Source organism: Phoca vitulina, unplaced genomic scaffold (assembly GCF_004348235.1).
Source record: "Phoca vitulina isolate PV1807 unplaced genomic scaffold, GSC_HSeal_1.0 scaffold38, whole genome shotgun sequence".
Classification (NCBI taxonomy): Eukaryota; Metazoa; Chordata; class Mammalia; order Carnivora; family Phocidae; genus Phoca; species Phoca vitulina.
This window is the reverse complement of record NW_022589741.1, coordinates 7,257,674-7,278,768: the sequence shown is the minus strand read 5'-3', so window position 1 is coordinate 7,278,768 and position 21,095 is coordinate 7,257,674. Positions and strand designations below refer to the sequence as shown.

Sequence of the window (21,095 nt, the reverse complement as noted above, 5' to 3'; positions counted from 1 at the left end):
GATTTAGAATTCTAATAGTGTGAGTTAAAGATCGATTTGTACTACATGATGGTGAATTCTAACTGAAGATGCTACTGTGGAGTTAAAATTATTTTAGTTAAGGCATGTTAAGTTTTTGGTGAAATGTCCAGCTTTCTAGAAAGGTATTTATAGAAAAAAGAATTTATGAGTCTAACAAATACAAGGTCATTCGATGAATGCTTTTTATAAAGTGAATACTTTTGCAGTAGGATAAAACTGAGTATCTGAACTTTGTGTTGAAAAATACGGAATAGTGAATGCCATTCAAAGAATCTGGGGTTATGTTTCTCCTGAAATACCTACTCTGCTGTTTTGATATCCCTGTGCCATTAGGCAAGTAATGGGGAACTCTTTTAGTTTCTATAGAAATGAGTGTATTTCCTAGTATTGTTGCAGGGGCTAAATGAGAACATGGAAAGCTCATGGCCTAGTGCCTAGTGTATGCCAAGTATTCAATAAACGTTTTTAAAAGAGGATTTGTAAGCTCTTTCTTTTTAAAATAGATTTAAGATTTCCTGTGATTAAAATCAAACTTTATCACTTTAATAAAGAAAATCTTAGGTACAATTATGGAGTAGCTCTTTATTGCCTACATATTATACTTTATTTTATAAATCAGATAAAAATATTGCCTCATGTTTAATAATAAGTATATTTTCTTTCCTAGTGATTTTCCCTTCTGTTTTTATTGCAGATCAACGTAAGAGTAACCACCATGGATGCTGAGCTGGAATTTGCCATTCAGCCCAATACTACTGGCAAACAGCTTTTTGACCAGGTATCATTTAACCACATGAAGTGTGCAACTTCTGACAACATACAACATGAAGCTATTGCAACTTCTTTGTACGTTTTTCTGTAACTTCACTGGTATTGCAACAGTGTGGCCCTTAGAATTTTTCACGGTACCTTTTCAGTTATCTTGAATAGCTGTAGAGCTATTATTCTTTCTCATTCCTAGATTGGAGAGAGAGGACTTTTTAAAAATAATTATCAGCAGGTATTTCTTTAACATCCTCTAAGTAAAGCATTGTAATGAGGACTCAAAGGAATGAAAAGATACTGTACTTAGTGGGATGGGTAGAGATCCTCGATAGAGGGGATGGCAGGAGCAAAGGCACAGGGAATCCTAGTGTGTCTGTAGGCACCTGGCAGCAGTTCGGTGTCATCGCCTTATAAGCTAACATGGGTGTCACGTTGAGGAATTTGGACTACTGGTCTTGTCTTTTTTTCTCACTGAGTGAGTGCACATTTGAGTCACCTGTGGAGCTTTTGAAAAAAAAAAGGCAATGCTTGCAGACTACTGGAAGCATTAATATCTTATTTATTTAAGCTCCCCAGGTGATGCAGTAAGTAATGTTGTAAGTGATGTTTTATTGAGAAGGGGAGGGAAGAGATTGGTGCCCTGAGGCCAAGTGATTAGGAAGGTGACTTGATGATTATAAGGGGGAGGAAGGTGATGGGGGCATGAGACTCAGGGGAGGATGTTTAAATGAACTTTTACATTTGGGCAGGAGAGTAGTAGTCTGTGGTCAGATCTCCTTGACCTTAGAGAACAGGAGACAGTTTCTAGCACATAGCAGTAAGTTACCTAGTAGATATTTTGGTTTTATTAGGTGTCATACTATCACATACTGATCTAAAATATGATATAAAATTTTAAAATTCCTGGAAAGTTGTTTCTTTTTCTGACAAAGTAGTATACTTAATCTTCCTGAATAGGTAATTGATGATCTTGAAAGCCCTGATAAGGTCTTCTTGTAAGATGAAAAGTTTTTTTTTGTTTTTTTGTTTTTTAAAGATTTTACTTATTTGACAGAGAGAGACACAGTGAGAGAGGGAACACAAGCAGGGGGAGTGGGAGAGGGAGAAGCAGGCTTCCCGCCGAGCAGGCAGCCCGATGCGGGGCTCGATCCCAGGACCCTGGGATCATGACCTGAGCCGAAGGCAGACGCTCAATGACTGAGCCACCCAGGCGCCCCTAAGATGAAAAGTTTTTTAATAGAGTGAACAAATTCTTAAAATCATAAGCAGCTGCATGCATCGTACATACCTTGTACATACTTTACCTTGTGAATTGTGACCTACTTCTGTTGATTCTTCTAGGCTTCCTATTTCTAAAGATGTCATCTGTCTTACTTGAATAAAAATGTGAATGGAGTTAGCATTCATTGTGCTTACTTCATAACCAGTTGAAATGTTATTTATAGTGAGTGAAATGTTTGTGGTATTCAAAAACTAATCAGCAAGTGGGTTTCTTTGGTATTGTATACTGAGAAATAAATTACTTGTTTTTTTGTTAAGTAGAATTGCTTTAGTTTAGATACCAGGAGAAAGGAAACCTCATTTATTGTAGTGCAGTACTGTGTAGTAGTTTAAAAGTGTGGGCTCTAAGAGCCACACTGCCTGCATTGGAGTCCAAGCTCTAGCTGTTTGACTTGGGACAAATTACTCTTTTTGCCTTATTTTTTTCATTTGTATAGTTAGGATGATGATAGCACTCTTCCCTTAGAAGGTTGTTGTGAGAATTAAATGAGAATCCATGTTAAGTACATAGGACAGTATTTGATGCACATACACACATTTCATAGTGTAAATGAAGTTCTAGATTAAGGAGTATTGTTATCTGTAAAGTGCTCTCTAAGCAGTTAATTCTTACAGTCACAGCTATTTCCTGACAACTTCTCTTGAGCCCAAATCTAACGATGTAAAAGCAGGCTTTACCTTGGTTATAGTGAGTTCTCTCAGTTGCTCTTGACCTATGAAAATTTCCTACTCTTGTCACTCTGAGCTGGAATGTTTTCTGTGGCTCTTCTGTTGGAAAAACCTGTCTTTTGCCAAAGTTAAATTATTTGGGATCTTCTTTGTCTGCATTGAAGTTTTCTTTGTTTGCTTTGATCAGCTTTTGTATCAGTATGAGTCCTGATGATACATCATCCAGAAATTTCTCAATTTTTGTTCTTTTGATGGTAACTTTTCCTAGCACAGCTAAATGTTTTTTTTATTTTTAATTTTTTTGGTGTGTGTAACTTCAGTGAAATTTTTCAAGAGAAGGAAAGTAAACTTTCCAAAGGCTTTGGTATGCTATCTTGAAATCCAAATGCCTGATACGTTTTTTTAGATATTTTTAAAAAATAAGTCAAGAATATTTATTATTTCAAAACTAATGTTGAGGAGGTACCTGGGTGGCTCAGTCGGTTAATCGTCCAACTCTAGGTTTCAGCTCAGGTCATGATCTCAGGGTGGTGAGATTGAGGCCCACGTCAGGCTCCATGCTCAGTGGGGAGTCTGCTTGAGATTCTTTCCCCCCCTCCTCTTCCCTCCCCCTCTGCTCCCCACCCTGCTCGCATGCTCTCTCATTCTCTCTCTAAAATAAATAAATAAAGTCTTAAAAAAAAAAAATTATAAAAAAAAACTAGGGGTGCCTGGGTGGCTCAGTCGTTAAGTGTCTGCCTTCGGCTCAGGTCATGATCCCAGGGTCCTGGGATTGAGCCCCACATCGGGCTCCCTGCTCGGCGGGAAGCCTGCTTCTCCCTCTCCCACTCCCCCTGCTTGTGTTCCCTCTCTCACTGTCTTTCTCTTTCTGTCAAATAAATAAAATCTTTAAAAAAATAATAATAATAATGTTGAATCTTTATGTAAAGCTTTTAAAATATTAAACTCTCATCTCTCCTGGCTCACTTCCCTCATTTTGTTTTAATACAGAACATCAAGGAACAAGTGATTAATTTTTTTTTTTTTTTAAAGATTTTATTTATTTATTTGAGAGAGAGAATGAGACAGAGAGAGCATGAGAGGGGGGAGGGTCAGAGGGAGAAGCAGACTCCCCGCTGAGCAGGGAGCCCGATGCGGGACTCGATCCCAGGACTCCAGGATCATGACCTGAGCCGAAGGCAGTTGCTTAACCAACTGAGCCACCCAGGTGCCCAATTTTTTTTTTTTTTAAAGATTTTATTTATTTATTTGAGAGAGAGAGCACGAGCAGGGGGAAGAGACAGAGGCAGAGGGAGAAACAGACTCCCCACTGAGCAGGGAGCCCGATGCGGGACTCGATCCCAAGACCCTGAGATCATGACCCGAGCCAAAGGCAGACGCTTAACCGACTGAGCCACCCAGGCGTCCCACAAGTGATTAATTTTATCTATATAATAGGATAGCTTCATTCACAGAAGCATGTTAGTTGAACTGGGGCTTGAGGAATAAATTATTCAGCAGGTGGTAAAAATACAGAAGAAACATTCTAGGCAGAAGAAAAGGCATGAACAGAGCTGTAGAAGGGTAAAATTTGGGCATGTTCCAAGAATGGTTTCTTGCTCAGTGAGGGAAGAACAGAATATTTGATAGTGAAGGGTAGTAGAAGTGGGTGTGAAATCAACAGTTGGATAACCTAGGGTATGGCTTTTAAATGTCCTCAGAGACTCTTATCACCAAAATGATACTATTTGCCTTGCCTACCCAGTTGTGTAGTTGTGGGGGTACACTGAAGGAGGAAAGTGGGATTATGACAGCTTTTTATCTGTTTCCCAGACTTGTTACCTATTGGGGTCATGACAGGAGATGAGAAAGAAAAAGAGGTATAAAAAAGTGGATCAAACAAGATTGAAATGACACTACAAAATATATATATAAAACCTGAATTTAAGTTTTTAGAAATATTCCTGTAATTAATATATTAAATTTAAGAAAGAGCTCTACAGCAAAAAAATGTATGACCTCTATAGCAAAGAAATATACCTAGAATACCTATATAGTTTTGTTTTTCTTTTGAAATATAGTACCATTTACTTACACTGTGAATGTTGAACTGAAATTGAACTTTTTTTATTTTAAGGTGGTGAAAACAGTTGGTTTACGTGAGGTCTGGTTTTTTGGGCTGCAGTATGTGGACAGCAAAGGTTATTCTACATGGCTTAAACTAAATAAAAAGGTAAAATATATATAAAATTCAGCTGATAATTAAATTACTTTGAAGTTATTGTGATCATGAATTTGTACTAGAAAAGTTCAGGGTCTGACTGATTTCAGTCAGAGGCCTCCTTTTACAGTTATCTCTGAGTTATTAAAGGTGTCGTATCTTTTAATTCAATAAGTTACCATTAATGCATCATTTTAGAAAAAAGATATGTTCACTTCTCCTGTTTGAAAACTTAACACATAATAAATATTATTAGGTGTAATTGAGTACTTTGACTCAAAAATCTACAGATTAAGCTTCTTAAGGGAAGTTTCAACTTAGTTATTAGACAGGACCTATGAGTTAGAGGTTACATCCGTTAGCGCATAGAATCTTTTTCCTTACATATCTTTTTATAAGTTTAGAATCTTACACACTAGAGTCTTATGATTTAGAATCTTATTTGTGTTTCACATGCTACTTTCTTCTAAAAAAGAATTTGATGTGAACTTAGGATTTTTGTTGATTATGCTTGAAATTACTGTTTCAGGTGACACAGCAAGATGTTAAAAAAGAGAATCCTTTACAGTTCAAATTTAGAGCTAAATTCTTTCCTGAAGACGTTTCTGAGGAATTAATTCAAGAAATAACCCAGAGACTTTTCTTCTTGCAAGTTAAGGAAGCCATCTTGAATGATGAGATATATTGTCCGCCAGAAACTGCAGTTCTTTTGGCTTCCTATGCTGTCCAAGCCAAGTATGGAGATTATAATAAAGAGATTCATAAACCAGGCTACCTGGCTAATGATAGACTCCTACCCCAGCGGTAAGTGAAATATGATTTTATGTTAAATTCTCTGAAAAAGAAATTTGTAAATAGATAAGACAATTTTTTTAAGTTGCTAGAGAGAGAATATACTTTTAAAAGTCATGACCTGGTAGCTACATGGATTTATATATGCTATAATTACTTAAACTTTCTGCCTCTTTTCCTCATTCCCACAGGGTAAGCAGTAAATGGAGGTAGTGGTAATTTGGGCTTGGGGGAGGATGTGACTGCCACTGCTTGGTAAAAATTCTCACACAGGCAGATAGGTGCTTCATAAATGCTTTGAGAATAAGAAGTGCCATGCTGTATTTCCTCTATAGAATTAAAATTCAGTTTCTAACTTTTTAAAAGGTTGTTATTGTTTTGTTTTGTTATCATGTTTATTTAAGTAGTCTCTACACCCAACATGGGGCTCGAATTCATAGCCCTGAGATCAAGAGTCTCATGTTCTTCTGACTGAACCAGCCAGGCGCCCTCTAACAGGTGTTCTAAACTCAGTTTTCAGACTCCTAGTCTAGTGCTCTGTTCTCATATGCAGTATATTGCTGCTTTTATAATAGTTATTTTAAAATAGCATGGCATAGGGAGAAATCATTAGGCAGAAGACCTAGAATTTGAATGTCATTTCTATCCTTTACTACTTATGTGACCTTACGTGCATAACCTGAAATCTTTGAGCCTCTGTACCTGAATATGCAAAATGGGCATAATAATCCTGCTCTGCCTAACTTACAGTTTATGATTATAGAACGTGAACTAAATGGTGTATAGTTTTAACTGTAAAGTGTGGTGCAAGTGTTGGTTGGTAGTATTATTTATGAAATCTAGGAAGTACAGCATCAAATATTACCTTAAAATATCTCAGTTCATAATTAGAGTAGTGGACTAGAATGTACATGGAGATCTTTCTTTTAGAACCTGGAAAGAAGGTGTTACTGCTCTTAGTCGGAATTCCTGAATTTTAAAATTTTCTGTTTAAATGCAAAATTGTGTATTATTAACCTAAAATTTCACTGTTGCACTACTTCTGTATAGTATTTAAGCTGTCAGGTGGTAGTTTCTTTTTCATAGGTCATAAAATATGAAGAAAGGAAACTTACTTCATGTCTATTAGTTTCCTTTGGTTGTAGGCATTAATGTTTATTTTTGTGTAGTAAGTTGTATTGTGTTAATATATGCTTTATAAGGTATCATTAAGCACAGTAGCTTTAATATTTGATTATTAAATGTTACACTGTTTATTACTGTTACACTGTAATGCTGTTGCAATAATCGTTTTCTTAGAAGGTAAAATAATGCATACTGCTCACCAAAGAATCAGGAATAGGAGATACCTATTAGCCTGTATGTTTAGTTTTGATTATTATTCCAACTCCAAGCTCTTGGTCTCAGATTTTTTTTTTAAGAATCTGTTTATTTGACAGAGAGACAAACACAAGCAGGGGGAGTGGGAGAGGGAGAAGCAGGCTCCTGGCTGAGCAGGGAGCCTGATGTGGGGCTCGATCCCAGGACCCCGGGATCATGACCTAAGCCGAAGGCAGACGCTTAACGACTGAGCCACCCAGGCGCCCCTCTTGGTCTCAGATTTTTTTTTAAGTATTGAATTAAATAGTTGATTACTGGCACAGTAGAATGTCATTTCAGATAAGGATTAGTTTTTATTTTTAGTTACGGTTTAATGTTTTGACTTATTTTTTATTAAAATATAATTGGCACACAATGTTACATGAATTTCATGTGTACGGTACAGTGATTCCACAGCTCTGTACCAAAATTGAGATATAACTTATGTTTAGTAAAATGTACAGCAGATTAGGTTTTAAATCAGCATATAAGGTAAATATTATATATAATCAAAATTACCCTTAAAATTTCCCAGTTGTTCATAAAAGAATAGGCATGTTTTATCTCAGGTATAACGTAAATGGTTGTTCTTTTAATGTGAGATTAGATTGCTGTTTGGTTGAGCACCAGATGAAGTAATTGGCTTACATTTAATAGTTATGTGATTTTAAAAATATTTTAAACACTGGTATCACACTTAAGCACAATTAATTTAATTTCTTTATTTTATTTTTTTAATTTTTTTATTGTTATGTTAATCCCCATACATTACATCATTAGTTTTAGATATAGTGTTCCATGATTCATTGTTTGTGCATAACACCCAGTGCTCCATGCAGAACGTGCCCTCCTCAATACCCATCACCAGGCTAACCCATCCTCCCACCCCCCTCCCCTCTAGGACCCTCAGTTTGTTTTTCAGAGTCCATCGTCTCTCATGGTTCTTCTCCCCCTCCGATTTCCCCCCCTTCATTCTTCCCCTCCTGCTACATTCTTCTTCTTCTTTTTTTCTTTCTTAACATATATTGCATTATTTGTTTCAGAGGTACAGATCTGAGATTCAACAGTCTTGCACAATTCACAGCGCTTACCAGAACACATACCCTCCCCAGTGTCCATCACCCAGTCACCCCATCCCTCCCACCCCACCCCCCACTCCAGCAACCCTCAGTTTGTTTCCTGAGATTAAGAATTCCTCATATCAGTGAGGTCATATGATACATGTCTTTCTCTGTTTGACTTATTTCGCTCAGCATAATACCCTCCAGTTCCATCCACGTCGTTGCAAATGGCAAGATCTTATTCCTTTTGATGGCTGCATAATATTCCATTGTATATATATACCACATCTTCTTTATCCATTCATCTGTTGATGGACATCTTGGCTCTTTCCACAGTTTGGCTATTGTGGACATTGCTGCTATAAACATCGGGGTGCACGTACCCTTTCGGGTCCCTACTTTTGTATCTTTGGGGTAAATACCCAGGAATGCAATTGCTGGATCATATGGTAGCTCTATTTTCAACTTTTTGAGGAACCTCCATACTGTTTTCCAGAGTGGCTGCACCAGCTTGCATTCCCACCAACAGTGTAGGAGGGTTCCCCTTTCTCCGCATCCCCGCCAACATCTGTCATTTCCTGACTTGTTAATTTTAGCCATTCTGACTGGTGTGAGGTGGTAATTTCTTTATTTTAAACGCATGTGTGCTGTAACCCACTTTGTTTAAAAAGGAGGAAGATAGCACATGCTCTTCAAGATTTGGTCTTTAATTGTGAAGGTCCAGATAGGTATTCTTCAAGTTGGTAGTCTTTGGAGGACTATTTGAAGCTCTCTAAGCTTACTCATAAAATCAGAATGCTAATTTTTGTATTTAGAATGGAGGAAATGCCTTCACAGTGGTTTACTTATTCTATGTATGGTATAGCACACTTTTTCTCACCATCTGAAGTACCTGAGGGGGGAATTAGTAATCAAGTTATTTGGTGATCATAAATTACACACAATTTGATGATTTTGATGGGTGCTTTTAATTCTTGTATAGAAAAAAAAAAAAATTCTTGTGTAGAAAAGCCCAGATAAGCAATCTTTTCTCCCACAGTACATTTTAGCTCTCTGGTGATACAGATTATCAGCTCCACAAGATAATATCGCTCACTCCTTTGAAAAGAGATAGATAGACATAAGTTTTTATGTGCCAGGTTTCTGACTTGGGCATCTGGGTAGTTGGTGATACCTTTTTCCAAGATAAGGGGAGAAGGGATACGTTTTGGAGAAGGAAGATTTCAGTTTTGAATCTGTTGCGTTTGAAACATCTGCAGCATAACCCAGGAAGATAGCTAGTATTCATTTGTAGGTGTGGATCTGGATCTTGGAGAGCAGTCTGAACTATAGATACAGTTTTGGGAATAAGCAGCAAATAGATAATTATCCCAAGGGAATGAAAGCGATGGACCTGAAAGTACATACAGAATGAGCAAAAGGCCTAGGACAGATCTTGTTGGAACTTAATTTTTAAGCGCAGGGGAAGAGACTACTGTAAAGCAAATTGAGAAAAAATGGCCAGAGAGTCAAGAATAATACCAGAGTACTGTTAATCATGGAAGCCAAGGTACAAGGAAGCTTTAAGGAGAAACTGATCAGCAGCGTCAAATAGTAACAAAGAGGTTGAGTATGAGGGAGAAGTAATGTGTCTGTTGGGTTTAACAATAAGGAGATTGGTAGTGACCTTAGTAAAAGCAGCTTCAGTATGGTGTTGGTGATTGCAGCCAGATTGTGGTGGACTCGGGGCAGTGGATGTGAGGTTTGGAAATGAAAGATAGTGAATATGGATAGCTCTCGAAAGAAGTTTGGTTGTGATTGTGAAAAAGAAAAAAAACAAACTGGGGAACCATGAGTTCATAGACATGTTCTTTAAAAGATGGGAAAGAACTGATTTAACTTCTTTATTTTCTCTGAAAATATTTGAGTACCTTTTCAGTACTGGCACTGGGCATATAATGGCGAGAAACATGGATGTGGTCCTTTGCTCTCTGTAACATAAAGAAGTAGATATGATAATATATACATGTATGCAAGGGACAATAAATATGTCCCCTGTCATAAATGATGGAGTATAGATCCTGAGAAAGTGAGGGGAGAAGTCCTTTAAAGGCGTAGATAGACAGATTTAAAGCCAAGTTGAATAGATTAGCCTTAGGCACGAAGGACTCCTTCTTCTGGACAGAAGAAAGAGAGGGTAGGAATTTTTGAATGCCTGCAAACAAGTCATGCAGAGTAATAGTGCATTATGTAAAATGCAAACAAATGAGGTTTGAAATGCAGGATATAAAAAGCTAGAACATATATCTTAGTGGCATCCAATTTAATTAACCCATACCTTCAGATTTAGTTAATATCATGGTACCAGCAATTGGCTGCACTCATTATGCCCTTAAGGCTGATTGCATTCCTTTTGGTGAGCAGCCCAGGCCAGGCAGCAAGAAAAAGTATAAAGGCAAGAAAAACGTGGAAACTTAAGTGCTCTAAGGGGGAAGACAAAACTCTTCTCCCAAAAAAGCCAAGAGCTTAAAAGAGGATACACCGAGAAAGGAGCAGGGCATAGTAAGAACATAATGGTGTGTCTGAGACCTCATTAAGGAATCCATTCTAAATAGTAACTTGTGCAAGGAAAGATTATGTTCTGAGATTCCTTTATACTGCCAAGACATTCCTAGGTTTCATGTAAAATTTTATACAGCTAAACAATAATATATTTTTTTAAGATTTTATTTATTTGTGAGACACAGAGATAATGAGAGAGTACACGATCTGGAAGGAGAGGGAGAAGCAGGCTCCCCGCTGAGCTGGGAACCCGACATGGGGCTCGATCCCAGGACCCTGGGATTGTGACTTGAGCCGAAGACAGATGCTTAACCGACTGAGCCACCCAAGTGCCCCATAAGCAATAATATTCTAATGCCACAGCTTTTGCTATTAGTAAAGTAGGATCTGAGGATTCACCAGTAAAGAAAAATGTATAATTATCATTATATGACCCAAAGAGAAGAGAAATAAATAATCTGTAGTGTGTAGAGCAAGTAAATTGTGTGTATGTTGAATTTGCTGATTTGGTGTAAAATATCAGTAGTAGAGAAAATATGTTTGCTTACATTTGCATAAGGAACTCTGGAAGGATAAAAGAGAAACTAATAAAAGATTACTTGGAGGATGTGGGGTGGTAAAAAGTGTAACTTTCCACTTATATAATTTTATATAAAGTATTTGCCTATAGAAATAAGAAAATTAAATTTACCACCAAGAAAAGTAAATACGTAATGTAAAAGAAGAAATTAAGGCCCAAGAATTTTGATTTTCACTCTCTTCTCTAATTTTTTCTATTAATAATGAGAAAGTCATTTTCCTTTTTTTTGGTCCAATAGCTTATTTGTTTGAAACAATTGAATTCCCATAAACTATATAACTGTCTTAACAACATGTATTATTTAAAATAATTTCAGGATCGGGGCGCCTGGGTGGCTCAGTTGGTTGAGCGACTGCCTTCGGCTCAGGTCATGATCCTGGAGACCCGGGATCGAGTCCCGCGTCGGGCTCCCTGCTCGGCGGGGAGTCTGCTTCTCCCTCTGACCCTCCTCCCTCTCATGTGCTCTCTCTCTCTCAAATAAATAAATAAAATTAAAAAAAAATAATAATAATAATTTCAGGATCCTAGAAACTTTCTATTTTGAGATAATTATAGATTCACATGCAATTATAAAATAGAGGGATTCTATGTGTCCTTCTCCCAGCCTTCCCTAATGGTAACATCTTGCATGACTAGTACTGTATCACAGCCAAGATACTGATACAGTCCGTCAGCCTGATTCAGATTTCATCTGCTTTATATGCAGTCATTTGTGTATGTGTACGTATGTATTAGTTCTGTGCAATTTTATCATGTATATAGGTTTTTATGACAGCCATTACAGTTAAGGTACTGAATGATTCTGTACTTTTAAATGAATATTAAGTTTGAATCATAGAAACCTTTTCATAGATTTTTTTTTTTTCTTACAGTGTTTTGGAACAACACAAACTGACAAAAGAACAGTGGGAAGAAAGAATACAGAACTGGCATGAAGAACACAGAGGAATGCTGAGGTATTTGGGTGGCTATTTTCTTAGTGTTTTTCATCAAATTAAAGTATTTTTATTTCATAACACTAGTACATCAGATTATCCCCCAAAGATCATTAGACTTACATGAATAAATATAAAGCACTAAATTTTAATCCAAAGTATTTTTGTAATTTGTTTGGTATTACTTTTACCTGAGGATATTACAGTAAGCTTTATTTTAACAGGGAAGATTCTATGATGGAATACCTGAAGATTGCCCAAGATCTAGAAATGTATGGAGTCAACTATTTTGAAATAAAAAATAAAAAGGGAACTGAATTGTGGCTAGGCGTTGATGCTTTGGGTCTGAATATTTATGAGCATGATGACAAGTGAGTAAATTAGTTGCATACTGAGCTGGTCATTAACCACTGATCTGTATGGCTTTAATCTTATGCTGTGTTTGTAAAAGTTCTTTCTTGGCTTGATTACTCTAACTGCTTTTTTTTTTTCCCTGCCTTAAAACATTAGTTAATGCCACATAGACTTTTAGATGTCATGTCTCCATTTTGTAGCTTTAGCGTTGTGCTTCTTAGTGTATTTATCAGACAGGATGATTCACTTTTATTTGATCTCTTGTGAGTTCTGTCTAGTAAATTAATTAAAACTTGTTCCCTTTATAAAAGGTGAAGAATGATTCCTTAAATGTTACACCTGGCATATAAGGTGAAATTGAAACTAACATATATAAGAAATCAAGAACAATGAGACAATGAAATTAATAGATGTATGATTTATTATATTTTTGTAACTTTCTAAAGACATAGGAATTGTTTTGAATATTTTCAGACATGAGTAAAGTAAAATATCACTGTGTTAAGCATAGTGAACAGTGTAATTTTCTTTTGAAACTGATAAGGTATTAGTTTTTATATTAATACAGAGTATGTCAGACTCTTATAATACTTATAGGAATGATAGCTACAATTGCTTTATACTTTCTTTATTTGCTATACCACATAAGCGTTTAAGTCCATGCCAGTAATGCCTTCTTGTAAGGCATTTCTCTTTATTCTAAAATTCTAGAATTTTAGTTTCATTGTTACAAATATCTAATAAGATACACATTTCTAACACTACATACTAAGTCCAAAAGAGAGCGTTTTAATTATTTTACTCTGATACGTATTTTTTATTTACAAAGCGAGTTAAAATGCTATATCATTCAGAAGAGAATATTTTGAAGTTTTTGAAAAGCAAAAAAGACTTTGAGACTAATTTTTGTGGGCCAAATCTTTTTTTCCTTTTCTTTCTTTAAAAAATTACTGAATTAATTTCCATGAGAGTACCCATTATAGATACAGTTACAGATAAAGATGGGGAATATGAAAGAGAGGGGGTTAGCTCAGAATGGGAGGGACTGATAAAGGAGATTGTGGACAAAGGGGATTTTGGTCTTATCTGTACTGGTTCATTTTTAAAAAAATAATTAAATCTATTATATTTCCAAAAGATTTTTTATTTATTTTTTAATTTTTTAATTTATTTTATTTTTTTAAAAGATTTTATTTATTTGAGAGAGAGAGAGAATGAGAGACAGAGACGAGAGGGAAGCGGGTCAGCGGGAGAAGCAGACCCCCCGCTGAGCAGGGAGCCCGATGTGGGACTCGATCCCGGGACTCCAGGATCATGACCCGAGCTGAAGGCAGTCGCTTAACCAACTGAGCCACCCAGGCACCCCTCCAAAAGATTTTTTAAAAAATCAAAATAAGGGTACAACTTTAAAAGCTTAGGTTCTTTTACCAGCTCTGCTACTAATTGCCTTTATGATCCTGGTCAAGTTATTAACTCTCTGAAATTCATACAACTGCCAAGCTTACCTTACAAGATTGTTGTGAGAATTATATGAGGAAATTTAGAATTTTCAAAGTAACATGTAAATGTAGTACAGCATTACCTTAAAAATACTATGGTCCAGCAGCCAGCCTCCTTTTTAAGCAGGTAACGTTGACATTTGAATCGCCATTAGAGGGCAGTATAACGCATGGATATTGAGTAAAGGAAGTTTTATGTAGAAAAATTGTTTGCTGTGCTGCAGTTCGTAATCTCCTTAAGAATTAAAAGGACTTTCAATAGGTAGAAATTCATACTCTATTCTCAGAAGACTGACTAGAAAGATACCTTTTGGCCAGCGTGAGTATCATAATCATTTTGCACACTTATTATTAGATAATAGTGACACATTTGATGGGTAGTCTGAAACAGTAAAATACACGAAAAGCAGAAACAAAATTACTGTTGCAGTCTGATTCCTTGAATCTTTGTGTGCAGTGTGGCAAAATGGGGGTAACTTGTATTTCTTAGAGTTGGAAATCCAGCTCTACCATTTATCCAAACATTTGTGTATGTGAATGTCTAAATTTTTTTCTGTTGAGATATAACTCACATACCATAAAATTAACCCTTTTAAAGATATTGAGAATTAGTGTTTTTAATGTTACTCACAAATACATTTTTAAACTAAACAGAGAAAGGAAATAAATTTTTTTTATATTTAGTAACATGTCCATAATTCACATGAAAACTTATGAAGACTTCCTCCCCCCCCCTTCTTAAACATATTTAAACTAATAGTTGTAGTAGCTTGAATCTAAGTAGAGCTCGTACAACACCCCAAGAAGCTCAGTTCTACACTCTAGGTTGCTAGTGTTTTCTAGGTAATTTTAAGAAAATAAGTATAGTGTTTTCAAGGCTCATGACACATTATGAAATTTTTTGATAGTTAATTCTGTTTTATGTGGCTTAATTGATCAAATTTCCCCTTAAAAGATAATAATGTCAATAGTATAAATAAGCTAATACATTTGAAAGTCTGGCACTCTTAAGATTGGTCATTCAGCTAATTTGGCCCCAAAATGTTACACATTTTATGTTTTGTTTTTTGCTTTTAATTAAAGGAATGCTCTCATTTTTTAAGGTTAACACCAAAAATTGGTTTTCCTTGGAGTGAAATCAGAAATATTTCATTTAATGACAAAAAATTTGTTATAAAGCCGATCGACAAAAAGGCACCTGTAAGTAAAATTGTTTTATAAATGTTTTCTCTATTAACTCTTTTTAAATTTCTGTCACTTTGCTATGATACCATTTGAATAGTGGCATTGTTCATTTATTGATTTGCTCCTGAGAAACACTCCCTTTCCATAGTTTAACTTTCCTGCTGATAAAATAATGAATTATTAAAAATACAAGGTTTTGATCTTTTTATAACATGTGAATATTAGTTTTACTTTAATTGAGATTCAGCTGTAAGGTGGATGATGTTTTATTGGAGGTGATTGAAAATAATCACCATTCCTAAGGAGCAGTTAAAAACACTTGTTTGTTGGTAACCTTCACAGTTATGGGCAAATACGGCATACTTACTAGGAATTAGGAGATTTTATGATTTCTAAACTGTGTAATATGACATTTGAATTCATACCGCATATTGAAATTTAGTACAGATTATTGTGAGAGAGACTGTCCTTCAGGAAGATTTTAAATTCAGAAACTTTATGTTTAGGATTTTGTTTTTTATGCACCTCGTCTGAGAATCAATAAACGGATTTTGGCTTTATGTATGGGAAACCATGAACTATACATGCGAAGAAGAAAGCCTGATACTATTGAAGTGCAGCAGATGAAGGCTCAGGCGAGGGAGGAGAAACATCAGAAGCAGTTGGAAAGGTATGGAATTTAAGGTTTTGATTCTTAATTGAGTAGGTGGTTTAAAATTTAAGAGAGCTGTTTCTTTAACCTACTCTGAGTTTACATTTTTACATTGTTTTAATTGTATTATAATTGAATGAGTAATTATCCTTATACTCTTAAAATGAGTACGTATGCTTTTCAAATTGGAAATCTTTGGTATTTCTGAGAAAGTAGCTTTTCATGAATTCAGATATGTGCTTTTTTAATTTTTTAAATATGCTTGCTTTTCACTAATTGACATTGGTTTGGGTACTGTAGTAGTTTGGAATTTTTCAAGCTTGTTCTGCTTGTGACTTGTACTTAATTTTTCAGGGTAAGAATTGCTTGAATAAAAATTTTGCTTTATTTTTATTTATTTTTTTTAAAAGATTTTATTTGTTTATCTGAGAGAGAGCGTGCACACGCACAGGCAGGGGAGGGAGAGGAACAAGCATGAGCGTGGAGCCTGATTGGGGCTTGAGCTCACAGTCATGACCTGAGCTGAAATCAAGAGTCGGACGCTCAGCTGGCTGAGCCACCCAGGCGCCCCGCTGAATATTTTGCTTTAAAACAGTGTCAGTGACACTGGAGAACTCAAGTGAAAAGCCACTGCACAGAGCAACACCAGTACCCCGGCCAGTGACACTGATTCGTTTTTTTTTTTTTTAATCGTGGTTCACTTAGACTTTTGAAAAAAGATACTATTAAATATATATTAGAGAGTTTTTGAAATGGAAAGATAGTGAATGAAAGTGATAGTGAATGAAATTACTGTGTCCAGTAGCATAATTCCCAAATTTGATTTAGATTGATTGGGACTTAATATTTTATTTGAAAAAATTTAGAGACCAACTTAAAGTTAACTTTTATTGAGGAGATCTTTGTAGTGTAGAATAACACAGTCATCTAGGAAATAGAGTAGGCCGTAGAGAAAACAAAACTGAGGAGCTCTAAACATATATAAACTTAAATATTTCAAATGTACTAGAAATACATGATTTGAATCTAAGAATTAAATAGATCCTCTGCTAGATAAAATTTTACTTACCACATAGTGTTTGTGTTTAGTAATGTGTTTTTGTTGTTGTTGCTTTTTCTTAAATGTTCTATCTAATTTAGATAGCTCTCCTCAGGTTGTCTGCCTTAGAGACTGTGCCTTAGAGAAGTTTACTGCATCACCAGACAATTTTTATATAGGTATGAGACTTTCCAGTAATTCCTGACCAATTAAAGACACTAAGTTGGATTGACTGGGCTCTCTCATTTTTCACTGCTCTCCTGTGGCTTAGGATCACATTGTGGTTCTAGTCTTACGTGCCTTTTTAAGTAGCTCTTTATTGTGCTTTACTTTCTGTATATTCATACCCATCGTAGCTTTTCCATCTATCTCTCTCAAAGACAATAATTTTCCTTCTTTTCATGCACTCTCACCCTTACCCTCACCCTCTCTTTCTTTCTCTCTTCCTTTCCTCTCCTGGCCTATCTCTAAGATCTCCTGTCATGAGTTTAAAAAATCGTATCTCATACTCATCATTCCATAAAATGTCCCCTACCTGTTCTGCTTATCTATAGTGTTGATATATTATTTACATTTTTAAATACATTTGTCCATTTGTCCTTTATTTCTCACACATAGAGGAGAGTGCTGTATGGCTTCTAGTATATGTAGTATGATTAAGAAGTACCATTTGGTGATGGTACTGTATTTGAGTTACTCTAAAGCCTAGATGAAAGTGGAAGACTTTAAGTTTCTTTGCTCACACAGTAACCATCCCATGGTTTCTGTCTTGGATAAATTTTACAGTGTTTCATTAGCAAACATTTATTGACTGCCTTGTACACTGTAGGAATTTAGTAACTTTAATTCATTTGAATGCCTAGAGGATGTTTTATATTAATCTAGCCACATAGGGATTTGGCAGGTCTTTCAGAAATGGCATGCCAAGTCTTCATTTATTCCCTGCTTTACAGGTCAGAAAGAGAAAAATGACAACTGTATATGTGGAAACAGTTTTGGTCAAGCCCATTGGCAAAGTAGCCAGCAAAGATACTTGGGGGGATGCTCAGAGGCATGCTGCCTGTGCTGCTGGAAGCTCTTAGGAACAGGAGCTGGGAAGGGGCAGCAAGGGACCTCTTTCCCTACAGTACCTTGGTACATGTGCTCATACTCTCTCCCCGTAACTCCCAGAACTGGGTTTTCGGCAATGAAAACGACATTATATCCCATGGGTTGTTGGTCTCTATAGTCTGTGTTCTAAGTTATTTACATCCAAGTTGAATGATAACTCATTCTGTAATTCCTGAACATGTTCTGTATGACTAGAATTGTTACCCAATTTAAAAGTGGAGACAATTTAGAGTCAGATGCCCACGCACCAGTTGTAGTGTAGCTATGAGACGGGCCATGGCTGGCTGCCTGTATCATTAGGACCCAGCTCTAAGGATGCAGAGGTTTTTGTGAGAAATAATGATAGTGGTATACAGACATTCAGTAAAGTACCTGGTGTTTAATAAATGGTACCTAGTATAATCATTCTTAATATTATTTTTTTTTAAACATTTTATTTATTTGAGAGCGAGAGAGAGAGAGAATGAGAGAGAAAACACGAGAGGGAAGAGGGTCAGAGGGAGAAGCAGACCCCCTGCTGAGCAGGGAGCCCGATGCGGGACTCGATCCTGGGACTCCAGGATCATGACCTGAGCCGAAGGCAGTCACTTAACCAACTGAGCCACGCAGGCATCCCTTAATATTATTTTAATGCATAGTCTGAATAGAAGCTGAATATAAGTTAGCTTTTAATTTTCACTGAAGAAAAATATAATTGGGTTCATCTGATATTCTTTAAAAAGTAAGGTATTCTAAAATATTCTCTGCATGTTAGTCCAGAGAATTGAGTTCATTAATATGCTATTTATGCTTACAGTACATGGTTTTATGCCTGAAATTTAGATGGCAATGATGTCTTTTTTGGGAATATTTACATGTATTCAGATAAGTATCAGACATGAAATCATAATTGATTTTTTTTAAACTAAAAAAAAAATTATTCCCATTAAAATAATGGGAATATTGAATATTGATTAAATTTATGAATAGACAATATTATCTGGTAGTGCTTCATCTAATTCTTATTCGTTTATATTTCTGGCCTTCAGCATAGAGTCTGACCAATGGTAGGCTCTTGGTAGTTGTGTGATGAGAGTTCTGGCTATATTTAAAAGAAGCGGTTTCATTAGGCCCCTGGCAGATCCAGCTGAGTGAGAGAGGTGGTCTCAGGATGATCTGTCTTAAGCAGCATTCGACACCTACTGTCGTTCTAATGGAGTTGTCAAAGGAGATAAAACTGATTTGCCATTTGTATATTAGATTAAATTGGTACCACCTTAGGAATTAAAAATGTGTTAATTTGGGCGCCTGGGTGGCTCAACCATTAAGCATCTGCTCGGCTCAGGTCATGATCCCAGGGTCCCGGGATCGAGTCCCGCATCGGGCTCTCTGCTCAGTGGGAAGCCTGCTCTCCCTCTCCCACTCCCCCTGCTTGTGTTCCTGCTCTCACTATCTCTCTCTCCATCAAATAAATAAATAAAATCTTTAAAAATAAAAAAAGTGTGTTAATTCATGTTAGTGATTGAAAATTGTTGCCCTCCCAGGTTATCTTACTTAAACTGTCTAAAGTAAAATAACCTTGTGTGCTCCCTTTCAAGCCTTTCTTATTTCGCTCAGTGGGAACTGTGCAGTTAACTGGTTTTGTGCTGGCCTGTAATTTATTGTCAGAATTCATCGAGTATGCAAGTGATAAATCTCCTTACTTATTCCCGCATTCAGTCTGCATAAAAAACATGCTTTGCACACAAGGGATGTATTTGACAGTTTTACTTTCCTAGCTGTTTTATAAATTTGTCCCTTGAAAATCTTTCCAAAATGTCTAAGTTTTTAATATCTTTTTTGTTTCTGTTTTTTTTTTTAAGATTTTATTTATTTTGAGAGAGAGAGAGCACGACTTGGGGGAGGGGCAGAAGGAGAGAGAAAAGCAGACTCCCCTCTGAGCAGGGAGCCCAACACGGGACTCCATCCCAGAACCACGAGATCATGACCTGAGCCGAAGGCAGATGCTTAACCAGCTGATCCTCCCAAGCACCCCTTTTAACTTTTGAAATAATCCTGGACTACATTTTCCATGACCTCACAAAAAGAAATGCATTGTATTCTAGTGTACGTGCATGTAACAGGGCAGTCCTATATTTTTAACTGGATGGGTTGTTGTTTTTTTTTTTTTTGAAGCCCAGCTGAATATAATGAAGATTCTTAAAAGATTTATACTTAGTTTCTTCTTAGTGGACTCACAGTACTTGGATTTCACGTAAATATTTCTATGTATCCATTTGTAACAGAACAATTCTAATTCCTCTTCAGAGCACAACTAGAGAATGAAAAGAAGAAGAGGGAGATAGCAGAAAAGGAGAAGGAAAGGATAGAGCGGGAAAAGGAGGAGCTGATGGAGCGGCTGCGGCAAATTGAAGAGCAGACGGTGAAAGCCCAGAAAGGTAGTGGTTTCCTTTTGACATGGCGTTCACCGTTGTTCCTCTTTGTCTGATATTTCCTCACTGCTGGTAAATCTCGTTTGTCTTGTAGAATAATTACACTTAATTGTCACAGTAATATGTAATGGAATCACATCATAAACATGTTTAACTGAGGCACACGCAACACTCATGTGCTAGTTTCTCTTTCATTTGCTTAAACACACAGCTGTTTTCATGTGCAGCCCTACTTATGGTCGGAAATGAATATAAATATTAATTTATTCCTCTTACGTCAGGGTTCCGTAAATACACATTTTCAATAGTTGCTAGCATTTAAACAAAAGCCATTCTATTTGATGCTTTTTGGATATTTAAGTACTTTAAGGCATCTGAATACTTTAAGGCATTTTAAGCTATTCTGACTATAATAAACTCTTTTGGAACTCAATCTCTAAATTTTATTTTAGTATATTAAAAAAAATACACAACACATAGAAGTGGGTTGGTTTTTGGTAACACCTTGGTAAGAACCTACTTCCTATGCAGAATGTAACCAAAATGCTGCAGTGTATAGAAAGGATATGTTGGATTTCGAGAGTGGTTTATAGTAAATAACTCTAGGATATGCTACTTTCTTTTTTTTTTTTTTTTTTTTT

At 36.2% G+C, this 21,095-nt stretch overlaps 1 protein-coding gene across 5 annotated transcripts in view; it reads left to right on the top strand.

Annotated features, from left to right (window-relative positions):
• Nucleotides 1–21,095, top strand: part of RDX (radixin) — a 117,760-nt gene that overhangs the window by 16,664 nt on the left and 80,001 nt on the right. For all 5 annotated transcript variants that reach the window (XM_032428139.1, XM_032428137.1, XM_032428136.1 and 2 more), the window contains 8 exons: nt 716–799; nt 4,853–4,948; nt 5,466–5,740; nt 12,142–12,225; nt 12,429–12,575; nt 15,161–15,257; nt 15,749–15,912; nt 20,330–20,460. In XM_032428139.1, coding sequence (XP_032284030.1) covers nt 716–799; nt 4,853–4,948; nt 5,466–5,740; nt 12,142–12,225; nt 12,429–12,575; nt 15,161–15,257; nt 15,749–15,912; nt 20,330–20,460 — 1,078 coding nt within the window. The remainder of the gene's footprint in view (nt 1–715; nt 800–4,852; nt 4,949–5,465; nt 5,741–12,141; nt 12,226–12,428; nt 12,576–15,160; nt 15,258–15,748; nt 15,913–20,329; nt 20,461–21,095) is intronic.